The sequence below is a fragment of the Clavelina lepadiformis genome, chromosome 3 (genome assembly GCF_947623445.1).
Source record: "Clavelina lepadiformis chromosome 3, kaClaLepa1.1, whole genome shotgun sequence".
Classification (NCBI taxonomy): Eukaryota; Metazoa; Chordata; class Ascidiacea; order Aplousobranchia; family Clavelinidae; genus Clavelina; species Clavelina lepadiformis.
Genome location: NC_135242.1, coordinates 23443823 through 23466218, shown reverse-complemented (window position 1 = coordinate 23466218; position 22396 = coordinate 23443823). Strand labels below are relative to the sequence as shown.

Sequence of the window (22396 nt, the reverse complement as noted above, 5' to 3'; positions counted from 1 at the left end):
AGGATTGGTTGGGCATCCATCCAATGCCTTATTTGCAACTTTAAGCGGTGATGGATTGGAGTCACGTGACAGGAACAATTCTTTAATGGTTTGACGTCATGACAGTTAAGTTGGGGTTAAAGACAAACAACGACAGTTGAACCTCTACGAATTTTCTTTAGAATTTGCTTTCTTTAGTGGACAACACCGTCAGGTACGTCATTCACTGTTGGACATTGGGCGGGGCATGACGTAATGGTTACCTTGGACAATAACTTTGCAGGTTTCATCCAGGGTGGCGTAAAATGTTGCTGAAAAGTAGTTGAGGTTGTTGTCGACGTCTTGGTCAAATTCTTTGTTAACATCTTGAAAAACACTAATGACGATGCCAGCCGCAAAGGCGCCGGTACAGTAATGTTGCCACCGACTCCGATGTAATCTTTGCACTCGTAATGATTTATTTCGGATTCATCGCTGCCAGTCTCATAAACCACAATGCTGAGATGGTTCAGGCAGACCACCGCCGATATGAAAGATCGTACAATTCGGCTGAAGTTCATTTCATAGAAAACAAAAGCACTTAACTTTAAAATAATAACCTGGAGCGAATTATAATTTAAAGTAACAAAGTGAAAATTGATGATTACTTTGCGATCGTGTTTGCAAGAATTTTGATAAAATGAGTAGAAATATGCTGCGTCCCTCAAACTTTCCAAAAGTTTTTATTATTACACTCATAAGTCATAAGTACCAACAGATCTATGTGACCAATGGTTATGATCTATGATCATAAGTACCAACAGATCTCACCAACAGATCTATGTGCGGTAAAATAAATGTTTTAAGCAGGTTCAAAATAATGCCAAATAAAAAGTGGTATATTTTCTTTAGACAAAGCCATAACATAGTTCAGACTACAAGCCGATAACGTACTTAAAATGACCGACTAAAAGATAAGCGTTTACTATAAAGAAACGCGAAAATAAGAAAACATCTTGTTGAATGTATTTACCGTACAACCAACAACGAAATAATACGAAAAACATTTTATGATTTCCATGAATCACTGAACATGCGGTCGTCCAAGTCATGTGGCATTTATAATAACACCCTGCGGCAAGTAGTTGTGATCAATGCTGGCATACTAGTAAGTAAGTCTACACAAATCTACATGAACTGAACTTAGGTATCTTAGACAGTTGCCATTAACATGGCATTGATTGGCAACATAAATAGTAACGACATTATTGGCTTGCAAAATATTGTCGCCTGTAAAATCTTAAAAAAATCGGATAATCAAAACAATTAAATAAAAACTTAAAAATATGCTAAAACAGTTTACTATAATGATATCAATAGTCTCAAATTTTAATACTTTACCACAAGCTTGCTAAAAGGCCAAAAACGGCAACAAAAACACGATTTTATTTAAATGAATAATTTCAAACATACTTTTGTCCTGCGCTAGTGAAATAACAAATAAATATGTGAAAATCAAATGCTCGACTGTATATAAAGGCATCGTACAGATGTGGATGCAAATGACAAAGTTTAAGATGAGAAATTGATAATTGTTTTGCGAGGTAACACAATCGATACGATAAGATGCAACAAAGTGCTAAACAATGGTGGAAAATGCTGAGTCTCCAAATGATACAAGTTAAATTTTCAGATGCAAGTTAAATGGAAGGCAACTTGACATTCAAATATATTTAGTTGAACATTACTGTGATGAACTACAAAGTATGGTAACGCATAGATAAAACTAAATGGACCAAATGGTTTAATGATAAAATGGAACTCCGAGAACAAATACATAGAATGTAAAATATACCAGGAAATCAACTGAAGCTACGATGAGGATACGATCAGGTAATCTGACAGTTATCAGCAGAGAAAAAATGCGTTGCCTCGAGCAATTAACTTCTCTTATGCGCAGCTGGTTGTTGTGTAAACTTTATGTGATCTCTAGATCGGAAGGTGCGTGCTCCATAAAGTTGCTATTATCTGAATGGTTAAAACTTAGAAGTTTCAACAAAACATAATTGTTTCTAGCTGTTAAACTTTCTTACCTGGCAGTCGGTTCCATCAATTGCTATGATATTAAACTCTTTATAACACATTTACAACATATAAGAACATGCGCTAGGAGCTTATCTTTGACTCATGTACCTCCATGATTAAAACACTTTTATTGTTGACTGTGATTTTGCACTGAACTTGTGAGCGTTTTTATAACCCCGGCCCCAAAGTACAATAAAAAAATGCAATGACAACAGCAAGCAAATGCGACGCTAATTACAATGCATTGAGCTACTGCGCCAACACGAATGACTTTTGCGTTCAGTGAAACCGCTCAATCTTGCAGACATTTGGCATAACTTGTGGGGACCAATAAAAAGAACATTTTAACAATTAAACAATTAACAATTAACAATTAAATTTTTTACATAAGGACATGAAGCGCATTTGCGTCATGTGTTCTGTTACTGACGCAAATGCGCTTCATGTCCTTATGTAAAAAATTTAATCCTTCATCGTTATCGCTTAAGACGAAATTATTTCTGTCGAAAACAAGCGTCTTGTGACGTCAATCGTCACATTAAAATGTTCTCCGGCACAAAAATTAGATGTATATCTTCACTTTCTCACGCTTCTTGACGTACAAGCTCTCTTAATACTTACGCTTCTTTTTAAACGCTTGAACTTTGATTGTGTTTGTGCAAAACATGTTTTCCGTCTAGAAAAGAATTTCGTGGAAACTATTTTGCAGTTTTGGTACCAAGTTTTCAAGCCTAAATGACGTCAAAGTAGAAGCAAAGTGGGCTATATAAAGAGCAAGGATTTGGTAGGATTTCATATCATCAACTTCAACGTAAGATCTTCATAGTCAATCATGAGAGAAGTGATTGTTCTGTTATCATTGGCTTCTTACATCATGATGACCTACTCGCAAGAATGTCGTCAAGTCCTTACCACTGTCTGTGAAAATGACGTCATCAACTCCACCATGCTGAAAGGAGACAAAGGTGATGTCGGTAGATCCGGAAAATCCGGACTTCCAGGAGCCAAAGGAGATCCCGGAGGAGTCGGAGAGAAAGGGATGCAAGGTGTCTCGTGCGCTCTTGGGTCGCTAGGAACCGACATACTCACCAGACTGGCAAGTAAGTTGATGAAACATATTCATTTTTGAAATTGCAATATATTTATTTTTTACTAAAACACTTCTTTCCAGAAATTGAAGTATTTCTTTCAATTTCGTCATGTGCTACGTCATCAAGCAACGGACCTCGCCGTTTGACGAGTGGTGTTGAAGTGTATTGCGAGGATGGATGGACGGTGAGTGAAAATGTTTCCACATTTATAAGAGAAGTTCCACAAACTGTTGAACGATAGTTTTTACGACCTCATTGTGGCAGTGCGTTGTGTGCGAATAATTTTCACAGATTGTGTTGAACTTATTAATTTTGAAACGATAGTTTTTACGACTTTAAGATGACAATCAGTTGTGTGCGAATCATTTGCATTGTAGCAAGATTGTAAGAAAATACTAGTGGCGATAAATGTATTGACACAGTAACACGCATTTGCTCTTTTCAGATTTGTCTTTTCTCACTTCTTTAAAACATAATTTTTTCTATAGGCTTCAATAAAGTTGTATAAATATACAATATATAACTTTATATAACAATATACTTTTGTTAAAATTCATTACAGCTGACTTGTGATTGGTTCGAAAACGCTTCAAATATGACTTAAAAAACGACTCAAACTTATGGAATATAAATGTGTTTAATTATTATTAATTATCATTCGAAGGCAACTACCACGATTACTCTGGGAGTGCTTGTCGTGTGAAATTGTGCATAAAGAATTATAAGCCCAGGTTTGGTTCATATGCAACGATGCGTGAAATTACTGTACTTCTATAATAACTTTCTTGTACTCGGAGTCTTAACGAAGTCATCAAACTCGAGTCGCAAATCAAGTCATTTACCTTTTCAGACACAAGTCAGGTAGAGTCATTTACTACAAGTGACTCGAGTCAAGACAAGTCGATTAAAATTCTAAACCAAACTAAACAGACAGAAAAAATACCATTTCTATCAACCACAAAGGTTTAGGATTATATTAAATTTGGAACGTAAACTGCTTCCTACGATACCACTAGAAAATGAGCCCAAATTAACAAGATGCCTTGCGTATTGTTGGCACGTGAAAATGTTCTTGTGTCTAATTTTTATTATGACATATTAATATTATTATAATTATCATTATTGTTTTTGATGTAGTAAGCTAAAGATGATTTCACCATTTAAACGTATTACACTTGTCCTAAAATGTAAAATCAAATTACTAACAGATTTTTCAAAGACGATTTGACGGAAGTGTTGATTTCGGGCGACGATGGGACGACTACGCGAACGGTTTTGGCCAGATTGATGGGGAATTTTGGCTTGGTAAGAGGAAGTTAGTTAAAAATAATCGCATTTTATCTTGATGTTTTTGTTCTTATTATTCGTGCTTCATTACTTACAGGACTCGAAATCATCCACGAGATGACGCGTGGAGGAGGATGCAGACTCAAGATAGAGCTGTGGGATTTCGATGGAAACCAACGTCACGCCGATTATAGGTCATAAAACGATTGTTGTGACATAAATAACGAAGATGTTAAAAATCTTACATTTGTTAATGAACGTAAAACTTTGTTGAGTAAATTACGACTTAACTGTACTTAACTTAACAGCTCGTTTTCGATCGAATCTGCTGAAAATTTATATCGGCTTCATGTTTCCGGATACAGCGGAAATGCCGGGGACAGTTTAACATCATATCACAATGGTTACCCATTCTCGACAGAAGATAGTGATAACGATTCCCGGTACGTCATCTTATGTTGAAGAACAAATATCTTTAACGTAATAAACATTAAGTGCCAAAACCTCAGTAGGATTTTCAGTTATATTCTGCCAGTAACCTACAAGATAGAATATAAATAGATGCAACAAAGTAATTTTAATAATTCATGTTTTAATGATATATGTTAGTGGTGAAAGAAACTGCGCAACTAGCTATGGAGGATCTCAGGGATGGTGGTTTAGTCTTTCCTGCGGCCCTACATTCCTCAATGGAGTCTGGATGCGTCAATCAAGTGGATATTATCATGGAATTATTTGGAACACTTGGAAAGGATTTGATGAACCTCTTAAAGAAACTAAAATGAAACTTCGTTGCGACTGAATGTAATCCAGGAATTAATTTTAATCAGCGAATTAAACAGTGAACTGTATTTACACCGGCAACGCAGCAAAATGTAACTATAAGTTGCCACCTCTGCAACGTCATAATATATACATTCTCTCAATCTGGTATACTGCACGTCATTATGCGGGTTTTATGTAACATTTCTTCCGAGCATTGTGATGTGCTGCTGTCACATGACTCAGTGTAAGTTTTTCATTCAAAACCTTGGAGATTGCCGTCGTATTCAGGTAAAACTGAAGGTTACATTCAAAAGGTTACATTGAAGGTTCAAACTGAACATTCAAACTGAACATTGAACATTCAAACTGAAGGTTACATTTTCATTCAAAACCTTGGAGATTGCCGTCGTGTTTAACTTAAAGATACAAATTTAACTTACAAATAACGAAACAAACCTTGAGAAGTTTGTAGAAAGAAAAACTCTGAGTCATGCGACATTTTTACGTCACAATGCCGAGTGCAAATTTGGCATCACATTTAATTATTATTATCAATTGTACGCTCCATGTGTAAATATTCGCGTTGTTTTTTCTATGTTATCGATAAATGTGATGAAAAGTGTTATATTAGCAACTTATGTTATGCTAGCCCACAAAGTTGGTATTTAAACATTAAAATGATTAACAGAGTAACAAATTTCCTTGAATTAATGAATTATCAAATATTTTGCCCCAAATTCTCTGCCACATGAACAAAGCAAAAGATCGAAGTAAAGATTGAAAGTGTGAGCTTGGAAGCAAAACGTTTGCTTTCGTGAAGCCAATGTATTAGTCATTGTTATATAAGCGGAGCAGATGACGTCTATCTACGTTTATCATTTCAAGAACAAAACAACAGCTATTGCAAGAGAAAATTTAAAAAAATTTAACATATCGTTGCGTGTTGTATTTTACTTTCACGAGACAATAACAGTGACGAGCCAAAAAATCTTTTAGCTTAAAATATGGTTAATTGAAGAAAGCAACTGACCAGTGGTGGCATTCGGTTTGAGGGGGAAGTGAGGTATGGTTAGAGGTTCGTTCGCTAGGTTCGTAGCGTAGAACTCGCGGCTTGGTAAAAGAGATCTGGATAATAATAATATAACTTAATAATAACTTGCTAATAATAATAATTTTTTGCTCTACAGCATACATCCAAAATATGCAACTTTTCACGACTTTAGCCGTATTGCTTTTCCATACGTAATAGGAATGCACAAGCTAAACATATAGTAAGTTATATACAAGAAGGGTCAACTGAATTATCAAGCTAAAAAGGCACAGGCAATGATTTAGAGAGAACCGATGGAGAGAAAGTGCGTTTTTAGCGTACTTTCGAAGTGACAGTAGCTTTGTGTATTGCCATGATATACAGGGTTTACTGGAGGAGTTGGGAATTCCGATCTACAACTCAGCTGAATGGCGAATGTTCATTGACAGCTCAAAGAGGAGCTTAAAGTGCGTCCTTCTCCATAATGGCAATTTATACGGTGCAGTACCAATTGCACATTCAGTTAGTCTTCGTGAAGAATACGGAAATATAAAAAGAGTCATTGAATTGTTGCAATATCACAAGCACAATTGGATCATATGTGTTGACCTTAAAATGGTATGTTTTCTTCTTGGTCAGCAACACAGATACACAAAGTACCCCTGCTATTTGTGTATGTGGGACAGCAGGGCTCGAGATCAGCACTGAGTGGAGAGGAACTGGCCTCCGAGATCTGACCTTAAACCTGGTGATCCCAATATTCTACATGAGCCACTTGTTGACAGAGAGAAAATTATTTTCCCACCTCTACATATAAAGCTCGGCCTAATGAAGCAATTCGTTAAAGCACTGTCAACTGAAAGCAACTGTTTCAATTATCTCGTTTTGGCTTTTCCTCGCCTGTCAACACAAAAAATTAAGGCTGGTGTATTTGACGGTCCACAAATTCGGCAACTCATCAAAGATAACCGTTTCAGTGTTTCAATGTCAGAATTGGAAGAAAATGTGTGGTTATCATTTAAAAACCTTGTCAAGGGATTTCTTGGGAATACACGGGGAGAGAATTATATCGAAATTGTTCAGAAGCTATTGGAAAGCAACGAACTCAGCTGCAACATGAGCATCAAGATGCATTTTTTCATAGCCATCTTGCTAACTTCCCGGAAAACCTTGGTGCGGTCAGCGATGAGCAAGGAGAAAGATTCCACCAAGATCTGAAGGTGATGGAGGAAAGATATCAGGGAAGATGGGACTTACATATGCTGGCTGACTATTGCTGGAGTATTAAGCGAGACTGCCCACAGCTTGAACAGGCCAGGAAAAGCTACAAGCGTAAATTTTTGCCCTAAAACTCGCACTTTATTTGTCCTGCAGAAGCAATATCCGTTTTAAGGAACAGAATAGAGTTATACAAATGTCTATTTGAAAACCATTGAGTTACTTTCGGTTGCTTGTAGTTCTTAAAACGTTTTATACAATAAACGCAGATGCCTTAAATGTTGTACTTTTTGTGGGTTATGAGACAAAGTGGTGAGTGCCTAGCTGAAAAGCATGACGTGATAGAAAAAAACTGATGTCATTTTTGGATTCAGCGCCCAAAAGGTAGTCAAAAACAATGGTTAGATCAAAGTCAACAAAAATTGTGTTCCCTTGTGTTATCATCGATGCAATTATGCTGTACAGTCTACAGCTCGACACCAACGCCCAACATTATTACCATATATGGCCAAAGGAAACTGATATTTCGCTGATGCACAAATGTATTTCCCATCCACTGATGTACAGCGTTGGACCTATAAAGTATCAGCAATCTGTTGCTCTAACGGCTGGTCGTCTGCTATAGTTTGGATAACCTGACTTTAAATGTGGAACTTTTCGCTTCTGTATTTCTGTGTTTGGTGGCCGTGCTACTTGTCATCAGCAAGTTGACAACTTGATTATTATTGTTAATGACGAAATATAAACGATATTACAAGAAAAATTTAAGTAAATAGCATAACATCTAGTAAAGTTTTTCTGCAAAGCTTTGCATAATTGCTGTATTCAGAGGCTGCTCTGTCTAATTAAAACCATACAACATCCACATCATTTCTGAGGAAACAAAGTAACAAGATCAAACGGTTATGTTTGTACGATGTTGATGGTTATAATACAATAGCACAAACAGAAAAAGTTTGTGTCTAGCTTGTCAAGTTAGAAAAAATTTGCAAAAATTTTTAGTATTTCTTGCAAAATGTTGCACAGATGGAAAGTGACAATATGGTTAACTTGACTACTTCATAGTTTTTGAGTAGCAAGGAATCTGATCCTTTGAAGACCACTCATCAAAGAAATCTGCAACAAATAATATAATTATTTATATATGACATCATGCATGTGTAAGTTGTACAAGTAAATTTATTTAACTGTGACCTTGAATGGTCTTATTTGATCTTTGCCTCTTTGTCCTTGACTTTGACCTTTGATGACCTGGGATGCTTTGATTTTAGCTGACTGGCGTTCGCACTTGTCAGCCGAAAGGTATAAAGACACATGACACATGCTCATCTTAGGACTCTAGGCGTGGTAAAAGAGATCTGGATCGCCCTGAAACATAAAAAATATATCAATGTAGCTTCTACCAATGCTTCTACCACAAAACGTTGCATACCTGTAGCATTAAAGGCAATTGGAAGAAATTCTCAACAATGCTTCACAAATTTACATTACAGACCACTTGATGTTGACAAGGAGCCATTTCCATTTCATTCTGCATTCCATGACTCGGCGGTATCGCCACAAGTCATACCCGTGGGAAAAAAGCGACAGTCTACGAAATGACCGACGGTGGAGTTTTGAGACCGGAATATGTCAAACAAAAAAAATTCACTAAAAATTGTGGCTTAAATATGAGCATACATTAAACAACCAAGTTAACTCAACACAACTTTGGATCTCAATTATTTGATGGGTTTGGTGGCGAAATATACAATCATATCATCGCATTATTGTATTTTGCTATCTTGCAAGATCTAAGCCCTTGGGTTTAGCTACTTTTTGTTCATTAATCGTTTGAGCACGTTCTTTATTGTGCTACAGCAGAAAACAAACGGTTAAAATCGTAATATTCGCTCCGCACAAATAATGGCAAAAAATAACCACGAAACAATGATTAATCATTGAATAACAAAACTTCAATTAATGTCTGTTCCGTAAAGCTTTGCGTAACTGCTATAATCAAAAACAGATCCGTTTAATTGAAAGCGCAAAAAAATACACGAAACAACAGAAACAAACGGTTTCGTTTATATAAAGTTGTTAGTTATATTACAGTTGTACAAGCAGGTAACGTTTGGGTCTGAAATTTAAAAATATAAGCTTCTTTGCAAGGAATTTAATTTTTATTGCAACATGTTGCACAGATGGAAAGTGACATTATGGTTAACTTGACTACCTCATAGTTTGTGAGTAGCAAGGATACTGATTCTTTGAAGGCCACTCATCAAAGTAATCTGCAACACATACATAAAAGAATAGGTTATATATGACATCATGCATGTGTAAGTTGTACAAGTAAATTTGTTTAACTGTGACCTTGTTTGTTCTTATTTAATCTTTGCCTCATTGTCCTCAACTTTGACCTTTGATGACCTGGGATGCTTTGCTTTTAGCTGATCAGTGTTCCCACTTGTCAGCCGAAAGGTATAAGACATGTGACCAAACAGCTCAGCGTAGAACTCGCTGCGTGCTAAAGAGATATGGATCGCTCTGAAACATGAAACATTATTCATGTAGCTACCACAATACATTGCAAATCTATTGCACTAAAGGCAATTGGAAACATTTTTGAACAAAACTTCACAAATTTACACTTGATGTTGACAAAGAGCCATTTCCATTTCATTCTGCATTCCATGACTTGGCAGTATCGCCACACGTCATACCTGTGGGAAAAAAGCGACAGTCAACGAAATGACCGACGGCGGAGCGTTGAGAACGGAATCTGTCAAACAAAAAAAATTCAGTAAAAATTGTGGCGTAAATATCAGCATACATTAATATGAGTTTACACTGTGAACTGAACTCAACTCAACTTTGGACATCAATTATTTGATGGGTTTGGTGGCCAAATTTACAATCATATTTCTACGTTATTGTCCTTAACTTTGACTTTTGATAACCTTGTGGATGATTTCCTTATAGCTGACCGGCGTTCGCACTTGTCAGCCGAAAGGTATAAGGACTTGGATAAGAAAGCTCAGTGTCGAACTCACGGCGTGGTTGAATAGACCTGGATTGCCTTGAAACATACAAAATAGATCGATGTAGCTTCTCAATATAGAGATCATGAATATGTTTCCACGTCTCGTCCTTTGTTGGGAAGCTCTGGTTACTCAGCGTCTGATTTGAGTTCTGTCTGAAACATTCAAATCACTTTTCACTTTGTTAAGTGTACAGTTGGTCCAGTGCTGCGCCTAGAGAAGCATCCATTGTTCCATCAGACTGATAAGTCTCATTGCATGGATGCCAATGGACCATAACTCTGGTCATTCTGGGTATCAGATTTGGGGAACTCCATGATATCCAGCATGCCAGGGTTGCCGAATTACGCTCATGTAGGGTCACATGGAAAATAGCACGCTCACGACCTATACTAAAACAAAGCAAAGTAAATGTCTGATATAAACCTATGTTAAAATCATTTTTCGACATTTATGACCAATCAACAAAGGTTTGATTATTTTTGTGAACTGAGAAGTTGAAGTAAGCTATTGTACGATGTATACCATGATAAAATTTACATTTGAAAGTAAACGAAATAGATGAAATCATGGAAAACATATCACGTCACGCTTGAGTGATCACCACATAATGAGCGAGCGCGGTTCTGGAAAAGTACATAAAGTGTTGCTTATGACGTCATTTGATTTTGTGAATAAATGCACTAGAAATAGTGCGAAGTAAGATTGTTAAAGTCGATTTATAATAGAGTTTTACTATAAAGTTATAGCAAGCCCCGCTATTGCATAATCGATAATTAATTCATATTATCATCACCTCAAATGCTGTGGGCCTGTTGTCTTCATTTAAGTTTGTGGATAAGTTTACTTCATTCAAAAGTTTGTTTCCTGTCGGTGCATTCCAGGCTATGACGAAGTATGGTGTTATTTTGCTGGTTGACCTTGTACTCTGTTAGCGTATATGCGCGTTCTAATAATAACAACTTTGTCAAGAATGTGGTTTTTAATTAAAAAACAACTTTTCAATGCATTTGCTGTTTGAATCAGCCACCATCCATAACGTAAGTAACCTGAAGGATGAATATTATTTTCAAAGTATCAGGTGTCATGGTCCTGGATTAAGTTTAAAATCTGCTGCATTTTCTTTAAACGAACATTATTTCAACTGAGTTAGTAGTTTGATTCTGTTGAGAAAATTCCTCAATTACTTACTTTTTTAAATTGAGCTTTTCCTTCAGCTTATCCAAGGACCTGATCAGCAAAATGCGCACCTTCCAAATCCCTACTCCAAATACGTACTCAGCGTCTGACCCGGTTTCTGCCTGAAATATTCGGATCACTTTATTAAGTGTCCAGTGGGTCCAGTTCTGCGTCTAGAGAAGCATCATAGGTGGGCAGTACCGCAGTACTATAGTACCGAATTACTGTAACGCAGTACTTTTCGAATTATTGTACCACGGTGCCGAATCTCTGTACCGAACTCCTTTTTCAAGAAATTTCGATCAATCCCGGTACTCGGTAATTTTCACGTGATTATATCGTAATTTTACGAGTGTGTTTTCAAAAATACGTGTTAATCAACCGTTAATGCCAATTTTAGAATGTATAGATCTTTTTCAATTTAGAAATGTCAAGTAAAATTGCAAGCGAGTAACGTCACATATTTTTTGACCTGGAGTAAACTTTAGCAGAGTCATAATAGCGGCAAACACGGCATTTGCAGCAGCATTTTTTTACACAAAAATTACTGGTACCGAGTACCGACAAAGTACCGACTACTTTTTTAAAATAGTACCCAATACCGGAACCGTCGATACATTTTTTCCCGAGTACCGGTACCGGTACCGTTACCGACGGTACTTTAAAAGTACAGACTGCCCACCTCTGAGAAGCGTCTATAGTTTCTATAGAATCTAGATTGATAAGTCTCATTATAGGAATACCAATGGACCATGAGTCTGGTCAGTCTGGGTATCTGATTTGAGGAACTCCATGATCTCCAGCATGCCATGGCTGCCGAATCCTCGAAATCTATGGTCACGTGGAAAGTAAGAGGATCACGACAAGAAATGCGGAACATAACCATTCTGGTATTTAAGAACTGCAACATAATAATATAAAGTTATAAACGTCTTTTTTGTAAGCAAAATTCGTTAGAAATAGAAAGAATATAACAATTAAAATTTGGAAAAACAACAAACAAGCCAACTTAATATATATGGTAAGTTTATTTCATAATCACTTGTCTACAAAATGACAAATCATGAAAAGTATATTGCGTCTCGCATGAGTGATCACCAAAGAAATAAGCGCGGTTCTTGAAAAGTACACAAAGCAAAGTTTATGAAACCATTCGATTTCGTGTAAGTTTTGTAGAAATAACACGAACTAAGATTGTTAGAGTCGATTTATAATAAAGCGCTAATATAAAGTTTATACGCTCCTGCTATAGCGTAATCAACACTGTATATTATCATCACCTCAAATGTTGTGGCCTGTTGTCGGATTGTGGAGCAGTTTGCTTCATTCAAAAGTTTGATTGTTTCCTGTCGGTGAGTTCCAGGCTATGACAAAGTATGTTGTTGTTTTGTTCATTGACCTTGTGCTCTGTTAGCATGTATGTGCGTGCTAATAATAACAAATCTGTCAAGAATTTGGTTTTTAATTAAAAACAACGTTTCAATGCATTTTCTGTGTGAATCAGCCACGCTGGTTATATATTGTAATAAAGTAATATACTTGAAGGATGAATATTATTTCAAACTATCAGGTGTCATAGCCATAGATTGAAACAAAAAATTGTTGCGTTTTCTTTAAACAAGTATTATTTCAACTGAATTCCTTAATTACGTCCTTTTTTTGCATTAAGCTTTTCTTCCGGCTTATTGAAGAACCTGATCAGCAAAATGTGCATCTTCCAAATCCCTGGTTTCAAGTTCTTTGGCCGTTTTAATCGTTGGTTTTAATTTATTTTTTTCTCATCAGCATCCTGTATCTGTCTCAAGGAGAAATCCACTCTACATATAAAACGACTTTTGACAGTGTGCAGGCAACAATATACTTTGAAAGGGTTGATTGTTTTTCTACCCTGACATAAACCTTCTCACAGAACTTCGTCAAGGATCTACGTAATCTTTCTGAAAGTTCTTATAGCTTGTAGTCCGAACTGGCTTAATATATTTCATTATTGCCTTTAGGGCTGCAACATACTTTGCAAGCTCTCTATTTAACGGGTTGCTGGAGGTTACATTCTATTCCTCAAAAGTTCACCTGGGAGCTTAAACTTGAACCCTTCCCATTAAATTAGTTATGAGGGAAAAATGCTGAGTCAGTGAACGTTGGTAACCTCAGATAAAATGTAACGACGTACAGGCACGTCCACCAGCGGTCACTGTTTGTTGAACACCAAAACACACCGTGGCAGCACCTTGTTGTGCTTCCAGTTAACTCTGTTCTGAAGCATTATTTTATTTCTCAATTCTCACCAGGCACGTCAAAGTTGCAAGTAGCATGCGGTGCCTTTGGAGTAATTGCAACCAGCGATGTCTTCCTGTTTTCAAATTCTAAGCATAAGTTACAATTAAAAAATTTTCTTAATAGCTGAACAAAACTTATTTTAATTGCATGTGTAACGATATATTTTTCGTATTTCAATTTGCGTTCACTGTTTAAGTATTTATTTATTTAATTGAAAGTTTCACAGTATGAGTTTACTTCACTTTTCGTTGCTTTGAAAATGAAGTTAGACCCTATAGTATAGGGATGACGAACCTTTTTAATTGAACGAGTCACACATGAGACCTGGAAAAAACAAAAGTTGGTCATGGATTGAATTAAAGGTCAATATCGTTGAGAAACTTGCTGCTGCATCTTCTCTGCAAGTTTTATGGGTTCCTGGGCTGATAATGTGTAGTTTTCAGCTCAACCTGCAGCTGTAAATCTGGGCTGAGACGATTCCTGGTCCTTGATTTCATGAAATTCATGAGTAATCCTAAACGTCATCAGGCAATCGCTACAAAGGGTAGAAATCAGCAAAATGATTGGCTATCTATGAACAGCACAATAGTTTTGTTACGTCATAAACGCCTAGACTAAGCGTGATAACGCACTACTACGGGATGAGTAGCAGTGCCAGTGTTCTGTACAGAAATTTAGTACAGTACTAGATTAAAATTAGGCTGGGGTTTATTACAAATATCTAGCACCATAATCGTCACTGAAACATTTGTTCATATTTTGTTATAATTTTTGAAACGAAAAGTGGGTCACTGAAAAGGCAGGTCAGTGGTTCTCCATCCCTGCACTGTACCGTTTGTTTCTCTCGTATTACTTTATTTCTAGCCTCTTTGTGTGCGTGTGTTTTCACTGTGGTGAGTTGTATTTTACTTATTTTTCTATGCTTTTGTTCACACGCAAGTTTCATTTGCTTGGACTTAACTCCTAAGGCCATCACTTTGATCTTATTCTCTCTCTTCAGTTGATTAGGTCGAGGTGCTAAAATCAAGCTAAAATGGGAAGGGTGACTGACTTTGATAGGAAGGATTCGAGATGTGACTTAATTGCTGGGGTTTAGACGTTTTTTAGTTGTTGACCCAGAACGAGTATTTTAGTTGACATCCCAGCGCGCAGTTAACTTTCTACTCGTTGTTCCCGTTTTACTAAATGGTGGATTGACCGTGTGAGTCATAGCAGTAGTGACTGAAGAAAGTCCGGTTGTTGCGGCAGCCGTTACCTCGATAAGAACCTGACTGTGTACTATGAACATATACGTTACACATGCAAAGTTTTACGTCATTTATTCGAACGTCGTCAGCACTTTGAACACACAATTAACTTTTGTAAAAGTCTATTTACGCAACCGGCTTATAGTGGTAAGGGAAATTACCTAAGTCAAAACCAACATCAACCTGAATCAAATACTTCTCATTCGTTTTAAGCGACCGAACATGTAACCTAAACACTAGGGATATGCCGCGAGGAAGATTGTTCAAGTTCGTGCGAACCCGAATATCATGAAGGTCGACATGAACGAATCCCGAATCTAATTCACGGAACGCTTTATCCGTTTTAAGCGACCGAGCATGTAACCTAAACACACGCTTCATGTGCCCGTGAAATACCCACTAAGCATGCCGACCCTTGCCGCCTCAAATAGGAATTTGCGTGTCGCGCAAACTTAAGTGATATATTTCCACAATTTATGTTTCTAATCTAAATGACTGAATCGAAATTGCATCGTTTAACAGGTGTTGGTGTTCTTAGCAAGCAATTAACCAATAAGATGTTCTGAAACAAGTCATAGCACAGCCATAGAACAATTACCAGCAAAAACATATTCGTTGACTTGAGGAAATAATTTGCTACGTTGCTGAAAAAACATCTCGTAAAGAAATTGGCTGATGCTTTCTTTGCCAATATCACTGTAATACGAAACAATAAGCATTTCGTTAATTGACGTTCAAGTGGGTTTTTGTAGCCAACAAAAGCCAATAATGAATCGCGATAATAACATTCAAACTTATTCCTATCGTTTTCAAAACAATTCAACTTTACATAATGTTCACTATTAACGTCATCAATGAGTTGAATTGCGTCATATTAGCTTGTGATGATGCAAAACCGGTGCCAGACTATGATTGGATAAGCAATCATGCGTCACAAGCAAAGTTGTTGGAAATGTGTTTTGTGAATATTCCCGGAAAACAATCAAGTTATTACGTCAATGGATCTGTGTTGAGGATGACCAGAAAAATTAAACAGGTGTTTTTCGCAAGTTTCTCACATTTCTTGACGTAAAATTTTCTAACTTCCTGTCTTTCGTTTTACTGCTTTTGTTTTCACAGACAACATAGTTTTGGTCGGGATAAGGCGCCATGATGGCGTGATCTTCGAATTTGACGACCTTATTTCCGAGACCTTTTTACGTCATCTTGGAAGCCACGAGCTTCAACACACGGCTATATAAAGAGCAGCGATTTGGTGGGATTCAATATCATCAACTTCAACCGAAGATCTTCATAGTCAACCATGAGAGGAGTGACTTTTCTGTTATCATTGGCTTGTTACGTCAGGATGACCTACTCGCAACAATGTCGTCAAGTCCTTACCACTGTCTGTGATGATGACGTCGTCAATTCAAGCATGCAGAAAGGAGACAAAGGTGATGTTGGAAGATCCGGAAAATCCGGACTTCCGGGAGCTCAAGGGAATCCAGGAGCCAAAGGAGAACCCGGAGGAGTTGGACAGAAGGGGATGCAAGGAGAATCGTGCGCTCTGGGGTCGCTAGGAACCGACATAGCTACCAAGCTGGCAAGTAAGTTGATTTTAAATCTTAGATTAATTACTTTAATCAACGTCATTTTTCCTGCGAGCATAAAGAACTTTGTAATAAAACTCATGTGTTAATCGATTTTTATTGTGACCTTGTTATTTTAAAATCATCTGGCAACCAACCAAAAGATGTAGACTACAGTAGCTTTACAATCTATGCGCAACCACTTATATAGAACTCACATGCTATGGTCTAGGCTTGTTGTCTTGTTTAATTGTATGTTTATTGCTTAATACGAGCGAGTTTTGCCTGGAACCTTGCTGGAAAAGTTCAATCTTGTTTACAACAAAAAATCGTTTCCAGAAATCGAGGAGCTTCTTACACCTCCCAGTACCACGACCATGGCTACTACCACTGTTACCACGACAACAACATCTAGTATTACGTCATGTTCTACGTCATCAAGCAACGGTCCTCACACTTTGACAAGTGGTGTTGAAGTTTATTGCGAGGATGGATGGACGGTGAGTGAAAGATTTTCCACAATTATAAGTGTAATAGCTTACATATTATATTGAACATACAGTAATATTGAAAGGTATAAAAATATACATAAAAGTTTATACACTTACTTTGTAGTATTGAAGCGATAGTTATCAAGTTGTGTGGACTTCAAGGCGGCAATGCGTTGTGTGCTATTCATTTGCATTGTAATGAGAATGAAAAAAAATTTAAGCGACAATGAATTTGTTTTCACACGCATTCGCGTTTTTTTAAAGGTGCCTTTTTCCACTTTTAGGAAACTTAAATTTCAAAACGTTGAATGAAGGTTGTTTGCCAACTTGTGGTTGGTTCGAAAACGCTTACCGATAAACTCAAACAAATCGATCGAAAATTGTGGAAGATAGCTCTGTCTACTTGTAATTTTAATGCAACTTTCTGCAACAATGATAATTGTAGGAGTGTTAGTCGTGTGCGATTGAGCAGAGCCGATCATAAGCTCACATTGGGTCACATGCCATGATGCATAAAAATCACTGTACGCTAATAATAATTACTGTGTTGCATTCCAACATTACTGTTGTGTCTAATTCGCTTCGTTTATGCAACATGCGGAACAATTACATTGAACTGCGTAAGTCGCTTGCATTGAAAACGGGCGAAATTCAACCAGGCCACGTAAACCTGATTAATTTCATCCATATCACCTGCAGCAAACAGCTACCTATAATATGAGTTTAAACTTTTCATAACTTGAAATTTTTAGCAAAAATTTGAACATGCCACTGGAATAAGAGCTCCAACTTAACGAAATATATCTTGCGTATTGTAAGCGAAGCGTAAATATTGCCTTACTTCTTGTATTATGACGTAATACACTGAAGATTATTTAAACATATAAATTAAACGTATTACACTTGTGCTAAAATTAATTACTAACAGATTTTTCAAAGACGAATTGACGGAAGTGTTGATTTCGGGCGACGATGGGACGACTACGCGAACGGTTTTGGCCAGATTGATGGGGAATTTTGGCTTGGTAAGAGGAAGTTAGTTCAAATTAAACACATTTTATTTTGATGTTTTTCGTTCTATTATTCGTGCGTCATTACTTACAGGACTCGACAACATCCACGAGATGACGCGTGGAGGGAGATGCAGACTCAAGATAGAGCTGTGGGATTTCGATGGAAACCAACGTCACGCCGATTATAGGTCATAAGACGATTGTTGTGACATGAATAACATTAAAAATCTTACATTTGTTAATCAACGTAAAACTTTGTTGAGTAAATTACAACTTAGCTGTCTGGATTCGAATCTTTTAAAGCAAGTTGTTGTTTTTGCAGCTCGTTTTCGATCGAATCAGCTGAAAATTTATATCGGCTTCGTGTTTCTGGATACAGCGGAAATGCAGGGGACAGTTTAGCGTATCACAATGGTCGCCCATATTCGACAGAAGATAGCGACAACGATTCCCAGTACGTCATCTTACATTCAGGAACAATTGTGTCCAACTGAATAAACATTAAGTGCCACAATCTCAGTAGGATTTTCAGTTATATCCTGCCAGTAACGTACAAGATAGAATACAGTATAATGAAATTCAAAAAAGTAATTTTAGTCTTTCATGTTTTAATCTATTAGTGATGGTATGAACTGCGCAACTCAATGGGGAGGAACTCAAGGATGGTGGTTTGGAGCTTGCGCCTATTCGTTGCTAAATGGAGTCTGGATGCGTGAATCAAGTGGAGTGAATCATGGAATTGTTTGGCGTCTTTGGAAGGGATACGATGAATCTCTTAAAGAAACTAAAATGAAACTTCGTTGCGACTGAATGAAATCCACGAGTTGATTTTAACCAACCAAGTAAACATGGAACTGTATTTAAACCGGCAACATAGCAAACTGTAACTATAAGTTGCCACCTCTGTTATGTCATAATACAGATATTCTGTCATTCCGTTATACAGCACTTCATAATATAATATACAGTTGTCTTGCCAAATTTGTTCGGGGCATCGTGACGTATTCATCTCGCATGACTCAGTGTAAGTTTTTCATTCAAAAACCTTGCAGAATGCCGTCGTATTCAGGTAAAACTTAAAGGTACAAAATTTAAAAACAAGTGAAAAGGTTTTTTTTCAATCCAAAATGTTGGAGCGGTTGCATTTTTCTAAAATGTGCACATATTGCTGCTATGGGGCATAAAATGAGCGTGCATTGTTTTGCTACAGTGCCACACATTATCCAGTGTGGAATATTGTATTTCGTCATTGCCTGTGGAGGAACGAAAAACAAAATGCTAACCATTACAATGCAACGGGTAAATTATAGTGTAATATATTATATTATAGCGTAATAAGATAAAAATTCCACCAGCAAACAATTAGCCGGAAAAACCATCAAACTCTTAAAACGTGCAAAAATAATGTAATCAAATGATAAACATGATCAATGGATAGCACGGCCACTAAACCCAACATACCGACATACAATATTTAAAACCATTAAACAAACATACAGAATGACAAATAAAAATTGGATGCTGAGGCAGTGCGGTAACTAGGTTACAAATAAAGTGGACATATAGAACTATACTTGGTAATATAGTAAAAAACGGCAACAAAAAATATGCACAAAATTGATTTAAGATTAGTTTATCCAGATATTCTAACCAATCTAAACTATTCAGTCCCAAGAACCTCATTATATCGAGATAACCAACCGATATCGAGTGCGTCCTTGGTCATTTCTGCTGCAAGTATTCTGGGTTTTCAAGTAGTAACGTGAAACCTCAATCATGACAATAAAGCACAACTTATTTATAAATTGCCTTTTTCTTATACATATGACATTGGATATAAGTCACTAGGCATAGATTATGCAACAGTTTGTAGGTTCTAGCATGATAAACTAAGTAATTACTGACAACATTTTCCAAACGTCCGGTGACTAACTGACAATGCTTTCACTTCCATTTTAAGCTGCATCAAGTCTAAAGTCAAGTTGGGATAATGACGATCTGATTGGTCGAGGAAGGTTTGCGACTGTTCGCAAGTGCAAGCATGATAAACTCGGAGAAGTTGCAGTCAAGTGTTTTTGTGTGCAGGGGTCACTAGAAAAGCAGAATGAAGCATTGAAAGAGTAAGTGGCAGTCAATATGGTAAGTTGATTCAATGCATAAATTGGCAAGCTATAATCAATCGCAAAATTTTTGAAATAATTTTTAATTCCCTCACATACCATGAGTTCCAATATGACCACATTATTAACATGATATGAGTGTTCAATGTGTGAGTTTATGTTTAGGATTCAACGAGAGATCGACGTTCTTTATCGCTTACATCACAACAACATCGTACAAATTGTTGGAACTACGAAATGGGCCAACTGCATTGGAATCATCATGAAGTGTGTGGATAGCGGCAACCTTGAGGATCTGTTGATGTCTAAACATGTGGCAGAAATACCCTGGGTGCCAAGAATGCATTTTGTTTATGAAATTGCAGATGCGTTGTCATATCTGCATTACTAAACGGAAAGAAAATCATTTGTTCATGGAAACCTGAAGCCTCAAAATATTTTATTAACATCAGATTTGGCTGTCAAAGTAGCTGATTTTCGATCGGTCAGTGTAGCAATGGTTGCGGGAGTGAGCAACGTATCAGTAGATATTTTAATAATTATCACACAACACACTCGATCCTTACTACACTGCTCCAGAGCTCTCGAAAAATCCCATACACGACAGAACAGCAACAATGGATGTATACAAGTGAGGTCGGCTTGCTTTGATTTCTCACGTACTTACTAGCTCTTGCTACTTTCAATATTCCAAAAAATGTTTTCATAACTGTATTTCTGAGGAAATAAGTCCTGAACTATAGGGTAGACAAACACTGGAGATTTCAGATGTACCAAAGAAAAGAACCATTGCTTACATCCAATTGAAACAAACGCAAAGAAGAAAGGGATTTAAACCAAAAAATAATTTTAAGCAAAATTATCGCAGAAATGATGAAGATTACAAAATTAGTGAGGTGGCGTATTACAAATTTCACTAAGATGTAGACCAACATGACAATAATATTTAATTACAACAACTGTAAAGAACAACTGGTCCACAAATAAACAATCCAAAGAAGAACCACACTTTGGTTGGTCGGTTGCAACATCGTTGCAGGAAGTTTTGACGACACCATACGATACGTCATTCACCGTTGGTCATTGCCCGAGGCAAGACGGTATGACGTAATGGTTGGGTTGGAGAATAACTTTGCAGGCTTCATCCACGATGACATAAAATGTTGCTGAAAATTAGATGTAGCTATTGTCGGTGCATTGGTCAAACTCTTTGTAAACACATTTGGAAACACTAATCACGATGCCAGTGTCAGAGGCGTCAATGAAAGAAGCAGTTATTCCGCCACCGCTTCCGATGTAATCTTTGTAATCTCAATAATTTATTTCTACTTTACCGCTGCCAGTCTCATAAACCACTATGCTGAGATGGTTCAGGTAAATCACCATCAATATCAAAGACTGAATAATTCCACTGAACTTCATTTTACAGAATACGAAGTAACTCAACTTTAAAATAACCACTAGCAGCGAAAACTACTTAAAAGGAACAAAGTGAAAATTGATGATTAGTCTGCGATCGTGCTTGGAAGATTTTTGTTCAAATGAGTAGAAATATGGCAAAAAAACAAACGCTTACTTTTAAGAAACGCGTAAAAAAATATTTTATTGAATGTACTGTATTTACCGTACAAACAACAACAAAATAGTACGAGACACATTTTATGATTTCTATGAATCACTCAGCATGCGGTCGTCCAAGTCATGTGATATTTATAATAACACCCTCAGGCAAGTAGTCGTGATCAATGCTGGCATAGTAGTAAATAAGTCTCCACAAATTTACATAAACTGAACTTGAGACCGTTACCGCCGAGACAGTTGCGATTAACATGGCTCTGATAGGCAGGCCAACACTACAACATTGGTAACGAAATTGTTGGCTTGCAAAATAGTGCTTCCTGTAAAAAATCTTAAAAATATTGGATAATTAATCAAACAAATTAAATATAATCCTAAAGATGTTGGCTTGCAAATTATTGGCTCGCAAAATAGTGCTTCCTGTAAAAAATCTTAAAAATATTGGATAATTAATCAAACAAAT

General features: G+C 36.8%; 2 protein-coding genes and 2 long non-coding RNA genes across 5 annotated transcripts; 2 read left to right on the top strand and 2 right to left on the bottom strand.

The window, feature by feature from the left end:
* The first annotated feature begins 2816 nt into the window (after positions 1–2816).
* LOC143450176 (microfibril-associated glycoprotein 4-like) lies at positions 2817–5843 on the top strand. Its single transcript, XM_076950614.1, has 6 exons — positions 2817–3143; positions 3215–3318; positions 4343–4439; positions 4519–4615; positions 4730–4864; positions 5031–5843. The coding sequence occupies exons 1-6, from the start codon at positions 2876–2878 to the stop codon at positions 5221–5223; spliced, it is 894 nt and encodes a 297-aa protein (XP_076806729.1). The 5' UTR covers positions 2817–2875; the 3' UTR covers positions 5224–5843.
* Positions 5844–9542: 3699 nt separating this feature from the next.
* On the bottom strand, positions 9543–10200 carry LOC143450765 (uncharacterized). The gene is made up of 3 exons (XR_013114774.1): positions 10066–10200; positions 9790–9963; positions 9543–9707 (listed from the first exon to the last, which is right to left on the bottom strand). It is a non-coding gene; the product is annotated as an uncharacterized LOC143450765 (long non-coding RNA).
* Positions 10201–10913: 713 nt separating this feature from the next.
* Positions 10914–11747, bottom strand: LOC143450402 (uncharacterized). Its single transcript, XR_013114691.1, has 3 exons — positions 11649–11747; positions 11254–11342; positions 10914–11083 (listed from the first exon to the last, which is right to left on the bottom strand). It is a non-coding gene; the product is annotated as an uncharacterized LOC143450402 (long non-coding RNA).
* A 4557-nt stretch (positions 11748–16304) lies between these two features.
* On the top strand, positions 16305–20739 carry LOC143450175 (microfibril-associated glycoprotein 4-like). Of its 2 annotated transcripts, XR_013114653.1 has the most exons (8): positions 16305–16749; positions 17071–17231; positions 18151–18247; positions 18327–18423; positions 18558–18689; positions 18856–19077; positions 20196–20355; positions 20521–20739. XR_013114653.1 is itself a non-coding variant. In XM_076950613.1 (6 exons), exons 1-6 carry the CDS (start codon positions 16464–16466, stop codon positions 19043–19045), a joined length of 963 nt encoding a protein of 320 aa, XP_076806728.1. In that variant the 5' UTR covers positions 16305–16463; the 3' UTR covers positions 19046–19216. The 2 variants fall into 2 exon arrangements, 1 of the variants encoding a protein (XP_076806728.1); XM_076950613.1 differs by lacking the exons at positions 20196–20355; positions 20521–20739 and having other exon boundaries at positions 18856–19216.
* The last annotated feature ends 1657 nt before the right edge of the window (positions 20740–22396 follow it).

Coding starts and splice junctions, on each gene's coding strand:
- LOC143450176 (XM_076950614.1), top strand. CDS start 2,876: ATGAGAGAAGTGATTGTTCTGTTATCATTGGCTTCTTACATCATGATG. Junction 3,144..3,214: donor CATACTCACCAGACTGGCAA/GTAAGTTGATGA, acceptor ACTTCTTTCCAG/AAATTGAAGTATTTCTTTCA. Junction 3,319..4,342: donor ATTGCGAGGATGGATGGACG/GTGAGTGAAAAT, acceptor AATTACTAACAG/ATTTTTCAAAGACGATTTGA.
- LOC143450175 (XM_076950613.1), top strand. CDS start 16,464: ATGAGAGGAGTGACTTTTCTGTTATCATTGGCTTGTTACGTCAGGATG. Junction 16,750..17,070: donor CATAGCTACCAAGCTGGCAA/GTAAGTTGATTT, acceptor AATCGTTTCCAG/AAATCGAGGAGCTTCTTACA. Junction 17,232..18,150: donor ATTGCGAGGATGGATGGACG/GTGAGTGAAAGA, acceptor AATTACTAACAG/ATTTTTCAAAGACGAATTGA.